The sequence below is a fragment of the Aquila chrysaetos genome, chromosome 3 (assembly GCF_900496995.4).
Source record: "Aquila chrysaetos chrysaetos chromosome 3, bAquChr1.4, whole genome shotgun sequence".
Lineage (NCBI taxonomy): Eukaryota > Metazoa > Chordata > Aves > Accipitriformes > Accipitridae > Aquila > Aquila chrysaetos.
In genome coordinates, this window is record NC_044006.1 from 4439440 (window position 1) to 4458143 (window position 18704).

An 18704-nucleotide genomic window follows, 5' to 3' on the forward strand; every position below is an offset into this window, starting at 1 on the left:
CTTTTCAGCAGCCAAAGCTAATCAGAAATTCCTATTATTATTTTTTTACATATTATTTTTCTGAAATACATTTCCTAGTTAGTGTGGTTGATGCATATGAACAGACACGGATGTTCCTTTGAAAGAAAACCCCCTGTAATTAACAGGTTTTTTTTGGCAGGGATAATGTTGTGATGTCTTCCTTTTTTCTTTTTTTCTAAAAACTTTTTCATTTAATGTATTTTATCAGAATGAAATGGTTTAATGAGCAGAGAATTACAGTTGATCTCAGCTGAACCAGATAGGGCTGCATTTCGAGGTATGTGGCTCCCATCAAGCTGCATTCACCTTTGCTATGATTTAAACTTCATTCAGGCACAGCCTTGCTAAAAATACTGACAAGTAACTAATCAACTTCCATAAAATGGAATTTTTACCTTCACAATAGGAAGCAGGAGTAGGAGGGAACCCGAAAGATTTGCCTATGCATTTCAAATTAGTCTGACCTATAAAAACGCAAACAGCAAGTGGTACTATGAAAATGTACTTCTGGTAGGGCTTTTTGGTTTTTTAGTATTCAGATTTTTCATGCCATCCCCTCCTCTCCCCGGAGGTAACCAGAACCAAAGATAGCATAATGGAGAGACTGGTTTCCATTAGCTATACCTATAAAACGTAAGCTCTCTGGACCAAAAAAAGTTCAGTGTCCAGGAACTAGCGTTAGGTTTGAACGCTTTATATAAAGTAGCAGAGAAAACTGTGACAGGCTTCTTTCTGTACAAATGGGATCTGAGCTGTAACTTCCCATGTGCACTTCTAGCTCCAGTTTGTGAGCAGATGGACACAAAAATATTCAGTGCCCAGTGAGCAAAAGCATGAGATATCAGATCAAAACTGTTACCTAGATCTAGGAGACAGCAGAATGCTCCGGGGCAATCGGAAGATTATATGGATGGAAATAATCAGATAGTGCTGGTCTTTGAAGACGTTGATTTGTCCTATTCTGGATAATTAAAGAGCAAAGTCTAACAGGGGAAGCTGTAACTCCTGCTAGGAATCACCCAAGCTTCACATTCAGGGGCCAGCAAACGGGCCAGATGCTGTAGAAGAGCAGAAACTCAACCGAAGCCTGAAACATCAGGGGTCTCACGCTTAATCAAGTTGCACTCTTTGTACAATCTTCCCTGTCATTACAATACTTTCTGTATGTCAGGTGAAAAGGAAAGCAGCCCTTTGTAAGCCATTTCTTTCTTTCCCACCCCTTTTTTTACTTCATTTTCAGCATTTCCTCTAGCATCTGTATTTAAAAACTGCAATGGAATATATCGCTGAGCTCTGTGTTTCCATCAGCTAGGTTATCTTTCCAAGGTTACTGGTAGTTTAAGCGATGAATATAAATTCTTCTGTACCTATATAAAATTTATTATTTGTCACTTTCATTAATACTGGAGTTTTGCATTCTTGAGTCCTTCTGTTTCATCTCCAGGCTGTGGGGGAAAAAGTGCCACAGAGATTTCAGTCCTTATAAATCAAGTCCTCGCGCTGTCTAGTCAAAGCTCAAAAGAAATCAGCAGGGAGTGGGACAGGGCGTAAGTTCATTTTGCAAGTACCTCGCTTATTTTTCACAGGAATTCAGGAATTAATCTAAATTATTAATCTGATTTAGGAAGATATTTTTGACACAGCAGGTTATTCTCCTCTTCAGGCATTTCTTCAACTTAGTAGGGCTACACGTTAATGGGTCACTCCATACCCAGCACTCCTGACCACACAAAGACTCCTCGGCTTCCCTCCCTGTTTTTCCAGGGCAGACATAAAAATATTTGGCACCTGCTACTTTTTTATTCCTTGTCATACTTCCCTAATTGCACAAAGAAATTACACCAACAATTCAAGTTTACCCAATACTTGTTGAATTGGAAACATGCACCTTCAGTCATTGCATGAGTCACTTCAAAGTTCACTTGAACTTCTAAAGGACTCAGCAAGCTCCCTTCTTCCTCGAGACGTGCGTTGTGCAGAAGAGTATCAGCTAATCAGCGTGAAACAGGTAATGATGACAACTCATTTGAATCCAGGCACTGTTTCAAGATGACTAGGTGAACTTCCTGAGAAGGGATGCCAATGACACACCACTGCTGCTCAGAATAAGTTCTGAAATTTTCTAATTGTGGCCATTTTCTTCCAAAGGAAGAGCTGAAAAAGTCTGCCAGGGAATTCTTTTTTTACAGCTAATCTTTCTACTGCTCCAAAACCTGAAACCAGCACCCACAAGAGGAATAGCAACATGTATTTGTATTTTGCTAACGCTTACCAACAGCAATAATATAGCAACCAAATGTGTCTGTCAAAGGCCCCTTTTCCCTTCTTTTACTTTTCCTGTCATCCAATAATCATCACAGAAAACCACATGGGTAAACTTGATCTCAGAGATCAACCTTGTAAAGAAAGAAACTAGCAACATACAGAGGATGAGGGATCCATCTGCAGCGGCGGCAGGCAGCCAACCTCCTCGAGCCCCGCCACGCATCTGTACTCCGGCTCTGCGAAGGAAGGGAAGGACGCAGCACCCCCTCGTCGCTGGGTGTCACCAAGCCCAGCTTTACACCTGCAGCCGTTTTCTGGATGAGAGCGTGGGCAAAGTGCCATCTTGGCAGCAACGCCAGCGTCTCTTGAGGGACTGGCTGGAAGGAGGCGATTAGGCTGCCGTTCAGCTGGGGGAGGGAAAACTGGGGCAAGTCGCTTTGGAAAAGACGTGTTTTAGCAGCGTGTAAAAGGCAACTTTTCTCGCACGAGGAAGGAAAAGCAGAGAGCCTGTGCTTTGAGCCAGACTTCCCATGGCCATGAGCTTGGACCACACCTACTACTTCACTAGACCCACTGCAAGATTACCATGATTATTATTATTTCTGTTTCTTTTTCTAACTTACCCGAACCAGCTGCTGTGGAAAGGGTCCTCTGGAGTTTTCTGGCACATTGATTGGTGGGATGACCCAGTCTCGTTTTTGCCGCCGCAGGCCATTAGCGCTCTGATGCTGGCGCCATGGGAGCAGAGTGTCGCTTTGCTGCTGCGCCACTTCTCCGGGCACGGTCTTCCTTCCTTTCGGCTGTTTTGGAAACAAGAAAGCAAAACCAGTTAGCTTCTTTCTCGCTTCTTAGGACTTCTCCCAACAGCGGCGCTTCCCTGCGTGCAAACGGTCACATGTAACTGTGAAAATTATTGTTATTAACATGATATATTTCTGCATCACAAAGACACAGTATGCTTTACTGGCAACTCTGCTACCACTTCATTTTCACAAATATATGGAGCTGTCACTCTCAAATCAAGATGCCTCCCAGAATATATCGTCTTCATTACACCAGCTGCAGGGAGATTTAGCAGCACATTGGAGTAAAGAAGTTTCTGCAAATTTCTAACAAATGTAACCCACCAGAACACAAACGAAGGGAGAGAATTCCTTTACAGCCTATGTCATGGGTCCAGTTTTATAGTACGGAGTTACCCTGCTCCTTGGCATTAGCAGGGTTACAATAACCTGCAGCCTGTGGTTCTGCAGACGTATCCTGCCAAACCAAACAAACCACAACCAGAGGGAGAGTCAGCTCCATGTCTGCAAAGGTGAATTAGTTCCACTTCTTAGTGCTTCGTGAGGAATGACCTTTTTATAAGAGCGGGGTTTTGAACACAAATCCCAAATACTCATCTCCCCACACAGCCTGGGAAGTGTAACGCACACCAGTCAGTAAACAGTTTTCATTATTTTGGGTGCCTCTGAGTCCTTCTTTGTGATTTTTTTTTTAAACTACGGATTCTGCCGTTGTGGTTTAAGCCCAGCCGGCAACAAAGGTCCACGAGGTCACTCGCTCACTCCTCCTCCCCGGTGGGATGGGGAGCAGAGAAGAGAAAGAAAACTCCTGGGCTGACACAAGGACAGGGAGGGATCACTCACCAGTTATGGTCACGGGCAAAAAACAGACTCGGCTTGGGGAAAAAAACCAGAATCAATTTAATTTGTTACCAATGAACTCAAACCAGGATAATGAGAAGTAAAGCCAAATCTTAAAACACCTCCCCCCGCCACTCCTTCCCGGCTCAACTCCACTCCCAATTTGCTCTCCCTCCTCCCCCCAGCGGCGCAGGGGGACAGGGAATGGGGGTTAGGGTCAGTTCATCAGACGTCGTCTCTGCCGCTCCTTCCTCCTCACTCTTCCCCTGCTCCAGCGTGGGGTCCCTCCCACGGGAGTCAGTCCTCCACGACCTTCTCCAACGTGAGTCCTTCCCACGGGCTGCAGTCCCTCATGAACTGCTCCAGCGTGGGGCCTTTCCGCGGGCTGCAGTCCTTCAGGCGCAGCCTGCTCCAGCGCGGGCTTTCCCACGGAGTCGCGGCCATCTTGGGGGGCATCCCCCTGCTCCGGCGTGGGCTCCTCTCTCCCCGGGCTGCAGGTGGGCATCTGCTCCCCCGCTCCCCTCCGTGGGCTGGGGGGGGACAGCCTGCCGCCTCACCACGGGCTGCGGGGGCATCGCCTCCTCCGGCGCACCTCCTCCTCCTCCTTCACCAACCTCAGAATCTGCAGAGGGTTTTCTCTCACATCCCACTCTGCTCTCCGCTGCAGGTTTCCCCTCTTAAATCTGTTCTCCCAGAGGTGCTACCGCCATCGCTGATGGGCTCGGCTTGGGCCAGAGGCGGGTCCCACTTGGAGCCGGGGAAGCTTCTAGCAGCTTCTCACAGGATCCGGCCCTGCTGCCCCTTCCCCTCTACCAAAACCCTGCCACACAACCCCAAAACTCTGCCTGTGGCACACTTTGGTGTTGGAAACATTAAAATGCTGTGGCATAAAAATGGAAATGGTAAGACCATGGTTTGGACTTAAAGAGTCTGGTTCATTATTAGAAAATTTCTGCCTTATAGAATGATGAATCAATGAAATGTAGATTTGGAGAGGCGCTTGAGAGGTTAGCCAGTCCCAACACTTAAACACTCTGTGGCCTTCTAGGATTCCAGGCATTACTTCTGGAAAGTCTGCAGAAAAGATAACTAACAAAGACAAGCTTTTTTTACCATATGGTGACCTGCACTCCCATCAGAAAACGTTTACATTTTCGTAAATCAGAAAGATTGCATACCACATTCTCTTCACTTGAGGTGAGATCCAGTGGGGATATTATTCTCTGAATTTTACAGTTTTCAGCTATTTTTCTCAAGAACCCCCCAGCCAAAAACCAATGCCCCAAAACCCAAAAACACCGTAGGAAAAACCATCAAAGTATTTTCTGAGGCTCCTGCAATTTTAAGCCACGCTCACTTTTTGTCTTACTCCAAATGTACAAACTCAAACATCCTACAAACATTTGCAAGCAGTTATCTGTAGGCACTGATTTCAGTGGGAATCATTGCTTCGGGGTTTATAGTTTATAAATCCATCTATTAGCACATTTTAATTCTTGATATGGAAGTGCAACGAAGCTGGCAGTCACCTCAAAATTATACAATATATGAAAACTAAACGGTATGTGGAACTGAGTGGTGGCTCCAAAGCTGCGTGGACCTTTTGGATGCCGAGAGTTGGGCACAGCAGCAAGGAGGCCATTCTCACAGCTTGATCGTGGCTCCGATCTGTTACCTGGGAAGGGCAGACATCCACTGGCTGCAATGGTTGGAAGCGTTTGTGCAAAAATGCAGCTATTTTTACTGCAAACCTTAAAAATGAGCCAGCTCCAGAGCTGAATTTTCACAGAACAGACAGTCTTTTTTAGCCACACACATAGCCCCTTTTCTCAAATCCTCTCTCACTAACTCATGCCACCAAGGTGACTGCTGTTTTGCGTTTGCCTGAATGCTGTTTTATACACCTTCAACAAGCGTCATCACTAAGCTGCTACAAGATCACTACACCACTGTTCAATATTTAGATGTTGTTCTAAAAATACTTGCTTAAGTGTGTAATGACCAAAGAAACAGAATGATGATGTGGCAGTGAGAGACTTTCTTGGGATATTCAGGATATTGGTAGGTACTGTTGAGCTCATCCTTCCTATGGGATGCAATATGCTACAGCTGATAGACTTTTAATCTAAAAAGGGTTTTGTCACCAGAAAGGTATCTTTTCGGAACACTGATGAAAACAATGTTATCTAAAGAAGATACCCAGAAATGAGTGTCAACACGAAACAGGACTACCAGACATGAGCTACAGAAAAGTGGATATCCCCCCTTTTTTTTTAATTGGCTTGAGATTCCCAAATGGCGATCCTTTGAGAGCAGGTATTTGGATCAGTTTATATAATTGGCAAGTGAGCGTAGGGACAGATTATGAAAGGGTGGTCAAATAATTTGTGCTCTGCTGAGTTTACACAGTGGAATGAGTCTGAACTAAAGACAGACTTGAGAATTAACACGAATCCCAAAGCTCCATGTATACTGAAATAATTAGTGTCAGCTCAGCAAGGCAGTACCAGCCTTTTTAGTCTTTATGAAATATTTGCTGGCAGGTGACTAGACAGTGACTAGCTTGCTTGTCACTCTTGATGATGTTTTCCTACATTAGAATAAATCATCAACATGACTCTGAATTTGGTATGTAGAATTTCAAAAGCGTCTTGCAACAACAATTTTTTTTTTTTTTTAAACAACAGCTCTTTTTTATCTTCATTGGTTGACAATGCATTCTCATGACCTTAATTTCTCTGGTGTTGTTTAAATACGTTGTACATGTTTTCTGCTGTTTAAAAGCTGTGAGACAAATGCAGTAACAAAGTCTGGTGGGTACAAATGCCAGAACTATTCAGATCTCTGACTGAAACATCCAGGAACTTCTCTGGAATAACAGCAACGACTAACTGTGAGCCCCAGAAAACTCTCCTGTACTTTCAAGTTTGCAAGGATCTAAAGTTCAACTCAAAAGCAGAATGTGACACCAAATTAAGTTAATTATAAAATACAGTTTCCAATTCTGTTTTTGCTGAGTAACAGTTTTCACTGAGAGAACAACTGCTCTTTCTCTCATGGCCTTACTGGCCATATGCCTCCCAGAATCTCAGGCAGACATTTTCAAAAGATAAAATATTCCTCTACCTTTTGTAGTGTCATCAGAACACAATCTGCCCATAGTCCTCACAATCAAATCGAGCACCTCTAGTGCTACTGCTTTAGGGTGGTTTCCCTCCCGTTGCTTTTGTGAGGTGTCATCACCCTCTTATGTATGGCGAAAGGATGATGGGCGTTTGCAGCAAAACACAGAAGCCAGTCCATGAAACACGTGCCCAGTGGAAAATTAAATCCACTCTCCATTCTGAAAATTACTTGGTGACATTTCTAATTTGTTACAACAGGATCAAACACCAAACGTGGAACATGTAAGCGTGGTCTTTGGCAACACACAGACATTTAAATAAGGACATAAAATAGTGAGATAATTCAGTAATTATGCCTGTCTATTACTTTAGGACATTGATAAGCTAGAGAAATACAGCTGAACCAAACCAGATTAAAACCTTCAAGTTCAAGGAGAAAAAGTGATTACAAAGTGCGCGATGAAGAAAAACAACAGGAGAAAAGACCATGCTGGGATCTAAATTTGTTATGAATTTGGATTCAGTATGATCTAATGCTTTAGTGTTCGTATTAGGGCAGAATTTTTTAGAGCTTGCTAATGAAGTGATGCAAAGCATGCTATGCTAGCTGTAGTATTTAAAGCCTACATTCTGCAAACCTGGGATCAACGCTTTGCTCTGAGTTGTCCAGTGTCTCTTCCAAGGGGCTTGTGGCCCACAACTGAGACATACGAATGCACAACGCCAATGTGGGCAAATCATAATGCAGCCATTGCATCTTCTGCTAATAAAACGCTTCTTTCTCTGAAAAGTGCACCTACAATATTTGTGGTGAACAGTTGTAGGACAGGGGAGGTGTCTCTCAGAGACCATCCTCCCTGAGTTTGATCTGGAAGTCACGCTGATGAGCTGAGGATTAACTGCAGTACAGCGTGGCGGAATCTACCCTACGATTCCCCTTGCCACCCTTTTGGGTTTTTTGGGGCTATCAAAGTCAATTAAAAACACACTACATCAACTAGAAACCTTTCACTGAGATGGTGGGTCAAGCTCTCGGAAAGCAATGCGAGGTTGAAGGAGGCACAGTCTCATCTATAAGGATTGTGCAAAGATCTTTCTTTTCAAAGGTTGCTCCACAGAAGGTGTACAGCTTTCTTGAACACGTAGCTAAACTCCTAGGGACTGTAAGACTTTAAACCCAAAGAGATTTAGGAAACCTTACTCCAAACTGGTGAGGTTGTATGGTTCTCCAACTAACTCCATTTACGCCATGGCGTTGAGAGCTCAGGGAGATTCCTTGCCTGCATTTAGCGCTGGCAATAAAAGATAAGTCAGAATAGCCATCTAGGTAGTCTATAAGCTCCTGCCAGTGGTTAATCCGTGGCTTGTCAGCCTTTCATTTGCTGGGAGACTCAGACTAAACTCAATCCCTACTCACAAAAGAGGTCGAAGAATAATTCACTGAAAGAACAGGACACGTGGGATCCCTATAGCCCCTCAAGCCCTATCCTGCTCGTGAAAAGAAGGCTGCGAGTCACTGACTTTTCACCAGTCCACAAATAAAACCAGTGAGTGTGAAGAAATACCAGCTTTCACCTTCCGCTACACTTAGCAGTAGCCAGTCTCGCCAGCTGGCACGTCTCTCCTCCCAGCCAACCTGCCTTTGATATCCGTCAGCCTCTGGCTACAGAGACATCTGGAAGTTATTATCCAGCAGAGCGTATCACAAACCCATTTACATAATATAATATCATATTTTGTGTTCCTGCTTAGCTGAACATTTTGGATCACTCTAATGTTTGGGTAAATAAGCCACCATTCTCTGCATATAAATAACAGTGTGTCTTAGGGTATGTTTGTTGGAGATTATTAATTTTATAGGGCTCAACCTGCAAAACGAAATGCTCAAGATTCAGCACTAAAATATATTATTCTTGCACTTGGAATAAAAAGTACCTGCAATTGGAGGAGAGGTAATAAGGCTTTTATTTCCCAAGTATCAAAATAATTTATGATTTAACCTGTCTTTTATTTATATGCCAGTCTTATGATTTTCATAGGATCTTTAACACTTTGCACTAGACATTTTTCAGGAAAGAAATAATACCTGACTTGCTCTGTTTCTAGTGTTACTCCTAGGGTTTAACTGAGGCAACGTGTTTTTAATATATTTTTATCAATACAAGAGGATACAAAGCCACCTTTAGTCCATTGCTCAAACATTTCTCTTCATCTCCTATATCAATACACATTTTGAAAACTGGTACCATTTTCTACCAAGGAAAAAAATCTATTTAAAAATATTTAATCTGAAGCATTTTTGCTTGTTTCCATGGTAGCTGCGGAAAGGACAGGAGAAAATGATATTTACCAAACAGAAAATAAGACAATGAAAATATAGCTTAGTTCTTCAACAAAGGGAACATGAGAGCACTGCAAAATAAACATTTGCATGAATTCTGTTCTAAGGAGACAACATTTTGCTGGCATCAGGGATGGCAGTGGAGGACGAATGAGCCCTTTTTTCCCAAAATGCACCATTTCCCCAGTTTTTGATCTTTTAGCAGAGAGAGATATTTCATTTTGTGTTCTCATACAGTATAATGAAAGGGTTGCAGAACAAACAGCAAATTTATTTATTTTAGGGTAATTGATTCTTTTTTATTTAGGTCACTGCTGAATTCGCCAAAGTTGGAGACAGGAAAAAAATAGTTTTAAGAAGATCAGGCTTTTTATTTTAGACTTCCACTTATTGCAGTCATTCTATGTGAAGGTATTCTTTAGGAACTGCACAGGCAAGGAATCCCTGATCTGTTTTTCTCCTTATCCACCTTCTAGAAATCTGTTATGACTATCTATATTAGCTCTATTTACTAATAGTTGTAAGCTGTGGTAAATTTAATCAAAGATAGCTTCATGTCACGTCCCATTACCATCATGGCATAAATTGCTATTCATGAATGATTTGTGTCAAAGTGTTCTGAAAACTAGTGTTTTAGCAGCAAGATGTTCCAATGTGCACAGTTCTTCAGCAAGGGCATTAAATTAATGTGTTTGCAGAGAAGCCACTAATTGACAATGAGACGTGATTTTGGCAGTAGACTTCCACTTTAAAGATAATGAACAGTGTTCAGATACAGAGAAGAACCCCCTCTGCTCCTAAAACTATACTAATAACTTCTGGTATAAACAGGAATAGAGGGAACCAATCCTGACATGGTATTTCAAGTGCCAAATCAAGCTGTTTGATCATCACGACTTACAAAAGCAAACAGTGGAATCTCAGCGTTTGTGACCTTTATCAAATCTGGCTACATACAGTCAGGAATGTTATGTTTGGTTAGGAACTCATTAAACAAAATTACCTCTCCATTTATAGAAACCATACAATTACAGTATAAAACATTTTAATTAAATCAGCTAGTTAAGCAAAAATTCATTACTTTTTTTTTTTTATCAGCTAGCAGTGGGGCTGCATAGAGCAGTTCACATTAGAGTCAATTAGTAAGAAAAATTGTCAGATTTGGCAAGTGCATGAGCTTCCAGAACACATCAGCTGACAGGGAAGAAAAAGTTTGACTAAAATCTAACAGAGTTACTGCCCCCAGAGGAGGAGAATGAGCCACGTAAAATGCACGCGCATGCATCAGCCATGCCAAATGCCCCTCTCTCCCAAGGAGTCTGTGTCAAAGCTGAGCAACCGCCTGTATGTGCACTGTTCCTTGATAGCTGAAAAATGAGGCATGCATGCAAATTTAAGGTTGTTAGGTATCTGGCTGGCTTTGCAGGCTTTGGAAAATTTTATCCGATGTAACTAATAAAATGTGATCAGTGTGACTGAGGAATCAAAATGTTCCTTAGTGTTGTAGGGCTGCAGAGCAACAAAAAAGCCGAAGAAGAGTAACAGGTAAAACCAGGGAATTTTTAAATAGGGAGAACACAACACTCTGGCTTGTACGTCAGGCAGGAGAAGAACCTTTCTTTACAAAGGATGTAGCAGGGCCCTGAGTGGGCAACTGTAATTAAATGCTAAGCTAAGTCTGGACTCCAGAGAAAAGAGACACCCACTAGCTCTGGGCATAACCCACGAGGTTGCCATAGAAGACTCTTATTTAAAAAAATAAAGACAATTTATTCTCTTTGATCAGAAAACCTAACAAGGCTAGTGGCCCAGATAAGGACCTCGTAGACGCAGACTGCAGAACATGGCGTTTCAGGTGGCTGCTGACCAGGTGACCCCCAGGTAACAGATGATGTTGATTTGCCAGTACAATTTAATTGAAATTCAGAAATCACCCGAACTCACCCACGCCTTCTCTTTGTCTAAACATTTGGTAAATTACCAGTTTTAAGCTGAAATCTGTTAAGTCACCAGAGCACTTCAATATGCTTTACTTTTGCACTAGCAGAATAAGGACACCTGCAGGCAACCCACACTCCCATTCATTACTGAGCAGACACGAAATGTGAAAGGTATCTCTAAGGTGAGGGAAGCTTCAGCTGGGGTGGAGAGGCAGAGCTGTGTTGAAACTTATTCTGTGGTACCACGCCGCACTGATGATTAGAGGCATCTCCTGGACTGCGCACTGCTTTCGAGATTTCAGATGATGCTCTTCCTCTTCCATTGTCTGGAATACTCATGTACCAAAGCAGGTACATAAGAAATCCATCTGCCTTTGGCGGAATCTTTTACGGTTCCCACAGATTTCAAGCACCTGTGATACTCTTCTTGTCATTGTCAGGCTCTGAATATTGCAAGAGCCTTCAATGAACAGAAGAAGATGACATCATCCACAAAGCACAGCTCTCGATGTACTTTTCTTTCTCATTTTGAGGCTTGAACATCTTATCCCAACGTGAAAAGTTCTGATGAGGCTGTTTCCTTGTAAAGCTCCCCACATCAACTTGACCTTTTCACATTCCCTTTGTAAGATCTAATCTTGCAGAGCTTCTTAGGTAGGATTGTTTAAGAAACATCTAAATTACTGTTGTACTCTACCTTCTAGTGTTTACAAAAAGACACTTCTACCTTCAAGTTAATGTCATTCTTATAATTGGAAGAAGCCATACACAATGGCTTCAGAACTACAAGTACTTTTCAAGAGCATGGCTATTAAATTACAGAATACTACATACTTGTTACCTGTTCAGATACCTATAGGACAGGAATAAAGGCGGTAGATCTTGTCATATACTATACAGTAAAAACCTCTACTGCAGCTTCATCTTACCTCTCTCATTCTGCACATATCTTGTCGAGAAAAACATATGAAATATCTGGGCTAGCAAGCTGAGTTCTTCCACCCAGAAAAAACTTCTAAGAAATAATTAGAAAAATTGTTCCAAAACACATTTCTTTTGCTTCTAGAACTCCGCCTACTACAATTGCTCTTCATCACAGAAAGAAGCAGGAGCAAATTTACCCTTAACAAGCCTGTGAAAAATTTTAATCCAATTTTATTTTTCTAAAGCCATGAGGTTCAAAAGATACATGAATTAAAATAATCATAATGAATTAAATGCAACAATACTCCTTCTCTTCATGATGTTTGCAAGTAAAAAGATCACAAGAGATTTAAGAGATCACAAGCACCGCTGCTACTTTAGCACAAAGCAAAGTAATTCATTCTGGTACTTCTCCCCAGTGCTAGCGTGCGAGTTTGCCCTTTCAAGTTATCCTTTGGTTATTTCAAGAGGCTCTTCAGAAAAGGCTGTTCTTCTTTTATTCCCCAATTCTGGAGTGCACCTAAGCAAATGCTTAAATCTGAACAAGCGAACACACTCAGTTTATCTCCATTTGCATGATGAAATGTAAGCGTGTGTTTAAATGCTTTGCTGGACGGAGACAGCGTTTGAAATCCCACTCCTCACTGGCGGTAATGCCAGCCCGCTCAGCCCACCCTGCCACGCTGGACACCCGCGCCTGGCTGGTTCTCCTCGCTCCTCCGGCCGGCAGTGCCGAGGGGGCAGAACGTGATGCAGTGGCACTACCACGAAGCACGTCCGACGAGCAAGGACCTGGCCTCCAGAGGTTGGGAGGAACCGAAGCCCTTCTTCACCCTGAGCTTGTAACTACCAAGCTGTCTCAGCTCGCTGGGCTAAAGGAAAGACAGGTGGACAGTCAGAGCCCCTAAAAAACCATTTATTTTAACGGATGTGCCTGCATGAAGCAATTTTTGTCTTTACTCAAACTCATGTTTACAAGCAACTGTCAAAGGATTACCACAGCGATGAAGTTTTTTTTAGGAAACTCAGTCCAAAATATTTTTTGGAAGTGGCAGTCAGACTTCAGCAGTTAAGAACAAAGAACGTGAAACCGGAGGTCAAAGGCTTTGATCTTGCAAGGGCAAGGCACGTATCACAGGCAGGCAGTCTGCAGCAGTCCAAGGGTTTTGTTTTATCAGAAAAAACTTATTTCCGTGCAGGCACTTCAATCCTTAGGACTTCTTTTTGTTTGAAGGAAGACAGACCTGGAGTGAATTTCACCTACGGATGATCTTTCTAGTACAGCTTTGAGCCTGACCCTTGGTAAGATGCTGACTATTTAAGAACTAAAGGCAGCAAGTGCAGCACTCGGAAACTTCCCATAGTGGGCTGATTTTCCAAGGCAATGAGCACCTGTATGTCATATCTCATCTTGGCTTCAGTGCAAGGCAGTGTGATTCAACACACCTGAAAATCAGGCCAAGTAAATTTACATGTTTTCACAAACGTGACTCTCATCTCATGCGAGGATTAAATGCTAAATGTTCAAATTCACTTAAGCGTGAGGTCGGACAAGGTCACCTGACGCATCTTCATTAGACTGCCACAGTTAACATGAGCAGTCTCACTGGTAACAATTATATGATATTAATTTATTAGTCATCCCCTTTCTCATCTTTTCCACTGATCTATTTGTTAAAACCCCAAACAATGCCTCACAAGTTACCTAAAGGAAACAGAAATCTCTGTATCTACCCTCACTGACTGTGATCAGTCAAGGCTTTATTTCACTGATGAGGATACAGAAATAAAAATGATGCCGGCTGCCATTTTACTGGACTTGGTTACTGCCTTGGATCCCCCACAGAGGCAGTCAAACAGGACAGCGCCAGCGTAACAACCCAGTACTTAAAATGTGCGTAAATCTGGCCAGAAAAAAGGGAGGATGATAAATACAGTCTCATTTCTTCAGCCCCTCTCTAGGGATAACACGGTTTGATGGGGCAGACCCCATCACCCTGATGCCATATATAGTATCTCATCCCAGTGCAGGGGAAGGAAGGAAAGGCAACAAATAGAGCAGCTCTTTTTTTCCCATTTCTTCCAGGCTCACCCACTTGAGAGCAACAGGAAGACCAGGGGCACTGGAAGCACAACTCCCACTTAAGCTGTCATTTTCTTCCATCAGGGGAAGGCTACATCTTCATCGCTCCCAGGCCTCGCGCAGACCATCCTGGCGAGCACAATAACCGAGGTCATAAACAAGATCAGTGCTGAATAAGCCTTTCCTTGCCCTGAAACCTTTGTATTTGTGATCAGCAATAAAAGGCTGTACTGGAATTTAAAATCTCAGCCAGGTAAAATGCCAGAGATGATTATTTAAAGGCTGTAAATAAAAAAAACCTCTGGCTGTAAGAATCAAATTTTCACATTCATATTGTATGGCTGTGGACTGATACCTGGGTTATGAAAGAAGCCCAAAATAAGATGAAACATAATAAAACACAAGCTGGGCTAAAGCGAGGATTGATTTCTGACAGTAGTTCTCAGTGTTTTAAACGCTAGCTGCATACCCATATATTTGCAAGATTTTAATTGCACAATTCCCAGTGATTTAACATTGCAAAAATTTACATAATTCCATGCTCAGAATTTGAGAAGCTAAGACAATGAGAAACTTAGGTTGACATAAACATGATTCAAAGAAAACAATATTCTTTTTTCTAAAATAAGTCACTGGCAGCAGATTACTGGCATCCTACATGTATTGAATATATCCTGTATCTCCAAGCTCTTTTGCTGTGAATTCCTTTCTATGCTGTATTTCTATGATCCTGATTTTAACTCATGAGGGGAGAACTACAGAAAAACAGATAAACAAATACAGAAGAAAATTTGCCAGACGTGCCTTAGCATGCTTAAGACACATACATGCACTGAAAAAATAAAGAAAAGATCAATATGAAAGGGTGGGCCAGAACTTCAGATGGGACAAGCCAACATGGGGAGTGGAGGACGCCGATTAGTGAGGAGTGACGAGGAGGAGCTCGGACTCCACGGACACAGAGAGTAGTGTGGGAAGTGAAGCACAAATGGCTACTTATCTGTTCACATGCTTAGGAAGACTTGAGCTTCTGCAACTAAGAAACGGAAGACGCTCTGAAAACTGAAGTCTTCAGCAATGTCACTGTTCACAAACATAATCTTCATTTTTAGGCTTTTAGTTGAGTCAATATCCAATTGTTAGAAAGAATAGCATGCGCTCTTAGAAAAGGAGACATTGCACTGCTAATTCCAGATAAGTAAAGCCTGGCTTTACTTTGTTTCTTCTGGAGCATTATCCCACTCAAGTTTATCTTTCATAAATGCTGACACAAGCTATAAGGACTTTATATTATTTCATAAAAAACTTCTTTTCTTTTCGTTCTCTTCTTCCTTCAGAATTATACCCACAGGTCTGACCGATACTTTCAATTGCAACAACAAGCAGCCAGACAAGAACAGTACAAGAAACTTTATCTTAAGTATTTATTGTTATGCTAGAATATCACTCAGTTTCCTCTGGGGTAATTCGGCACTCCTGTGGGAAATATGTGACCTCATTTGCATTTTCTAATTGAATTGCTATCAGGTTTCCTGCAAGACTGAACAAAAAAAAGTTCCTAGAGTTACTAACATGACTTGTATGAACCAGAAGAAAGTTTATGTTCAAGTGTTTGCTGGCGAGGAGGGGAAAATGTATGCTTCACGTATCATGAAATACTTTTTAAAAATATTTACCTTCCTTGCTATCATTTCATCCTACTAGCACTAAACTTTAATCTAGTAGTTAGAATTCTTTCATTACAGTGGTTACTAGTGAAAATTTGCAGATTTGCCCAGGTTATTCAGTCATCTAAAGCAATTTGCACATTTATAAGGCCAACACTATGAAGGAGGGGAAACTGTCACAGTACTGGGTCACTCACCATTAAAATGTCAGCTTGCACCGAGAGTAACAGCCCAGCTGTGGGATCTCAGGTGCAGGTATAGACAACAAAAGCTCTGATTTTGCAATGAAAGCACACAAGGGGACAACTATCCCGACAGGAGCCATCCTGAACTAATCTGCCACCCTGAAAGCATGCTGGCCACCACTAAAGCTCTCCCAGCCCATTACGCAGATTTCCAGTCTTATATATTGTGATAATAAAGGATCACAAATCCAAAGGATCAGGTATTGAGGGGTTTATGCACCCTCCTGGGAAGTAGACCGCTGCCTCCATTTTGCAGGCAGGCTATAGGAAACTGGGTTTGCTCCCCGAGAAGGCACCAGGTATTTGCAGCAGAGCAGGGACCACACTTCTGGTGCCCACGACCTCAGCCAGTATCCCAAACATTTATTCTGTATTAACCTCCATAATAAACCAAATATCTAATAACGGCCGTTCCGTGAGGGCTAATCATGTTTTCATGAAGCTTTAATCCACGGATAATTGTGAACTAGATTCTGATTTATCCTTTCAGAGGTGATTCAGAGGGGCAGCAAGCTTCCCGTCACGCAGTGAGGCTGCCCCAGCTGAGGGCCATCAGTCAGAGAGAAGCCTACAGAAACACAGAGGATGGGCGAGCAAGGCAAAAGGACTTGTTTGTGCTGTAGGTGCCAGCAAACAGAGATCGGTAGGTGTGCTAAAGCAAATTTCATGCCAATTATTTTTAATGTCTGGGAACTGTTCAGCATTTTCACAAAATCAGTCACAAATTTACAAAGTAAAATGGAAATGGATGTATGCACCAGAACAAGAGAGTTGGTCTCTCTCCCCCTCTCACGTCACCTCCTCCCTTCTCTCCTGTATTTGCCGTCTCCACATCCTGAATATAACACAACAGTCTGAAGTATCTTTAAAAAAATTATGTAGTTCTGCCTGAGTCATATTATACTATACAAAACCAAATGTGAAATCTGTTTCTAGTAAAAGCCATGAAATGTAGTATATTAGGGTCATGGCCTGAAAAACATTGAACTGGATATTGTTAGGTTTTGGCATAAACACTATTATTTTTTAAAATAATCTCATAATCATACTTATTTCTTCAGTAAACAAAGGATTATTTTGCTTGCAAAAAGCACAAGCATTTAAATAAAACACAAGTTGGATGCCTGCTATAGGGACCCACAATAAAACTGCTTATGACCTTGTCATTAGTCTTGTTTTCCGTATTTTTCCAGCCTCAAACTACACACTAATAAGGCTTTTTAAAAAGGAGGGATATGAATTTTAAAAAGCTTAGCGCTCTCTGTTTTGAACCAGAGTTCAGCTTACATTAACATTAGATGAATTTCCAACCAAATATTTTACTAAAACAGAAATGTGTGCTTATTCAGTTTTCTTTCTGCTACACTGAGAAGAAATTTAAAGCAGTATATAAGACATCTTACTTTGTTCCTTCAATATTTAATTACTTTTGGAAGGAAGCAATATTTCTTTGGTTAGAAAATGGCAAATACAGTTGACATAACATACAGGGCTTAATTATATCTTGCACAAACCAGAGCCTTACCGAAGAGCAACTGAAGTGTATTTATACGACTCTAAGCCATGCAAAACCTCAGGGGTCAGCCCATTGGGCAACTGCTAGATTTAAGTCTCTCCAAGTCTTTTCCTTCTTGTCTCAAACGTGGCAAAAATTCTCCCAAATAGCACAGACTTACAAGGCGGCATTCTGACAATACAGCACGTAAAGTCTCTCCTTCTTTTCCCCACTCCTTCCCTGCCCTGCCCTCTCTGTCCAAGCACTGCAGAAAAGAGGAGAGAAGAGGCCAGTCTTGGTATTTTGACAATTACTGTGGTGCGTTAATCCAAACTACAGCCATGGCCAAGTGACCTTGCTGGTCCCTGAACTAGCCATGACTGTTCCCCAGGACACACATCTTCATCCTTGCTCTGCAGGTCTTCAAGATCCAGCAATGAATCAGGCTCTTCAACCAATTTCCTGCCAAATCCTGCTTAAATGTAACTGCCCAACCATCACAAAATTGGGTTTTTTGAGTAAGCACCAGACAATATAACTGCGTTTACTCAGTATAGTACAGGATCTTCAGCCCAGACTAACACTGAAAAGGAAGGAGGAGAAAATGAAAAAGTGAACTCCTGCTGCCAAAGATGATATGGAAGAGGTGGGACAGAGACAGCTACTCAAGGAGCCGACCAGAAGAAAAGTGTTTTCATGAGCAGTCCCCAATTACAATAGCACTGTGCAGCCCAACACTGTATTTAACTGAAGCAATACTGCTCTCAGATTGCCGGGCAGGGACAGATCCTTCCTGCTTTTCAGCTACATGTATGAAACTAAAAAAGAAGGAAAGCGTCTGTAACCTTCTGTCTGAAATACTGAATGGTGCTGGCTTTTCACTCTTCAGCTGTGGGGAAGGGAAGATGCTGGCATCGGGCAGAGGGGATGTTTGCCACTCCGGTGCCACGTTGTG

At 42.2% G+C, this 18704-nt stretch overlaps 1 protein-coding gene across 1 annotated transcript in view; it reads right to left on the reverse strand.

The window, feature by feature from the left end:
• The window catches only part of CDH4 (cadherin 4), a 476335-nt gene that overhangs the window by 173920 nt on the left and 283711 nt on the right, over nt 1-18704 (reverse strand). The window contains 1 exon segment of the mRNA XM_030009468.2: nt 2910-3086. Coding sequence (XP_029865328.1) covers nt 2910-3086 — 177 coding nt within the window.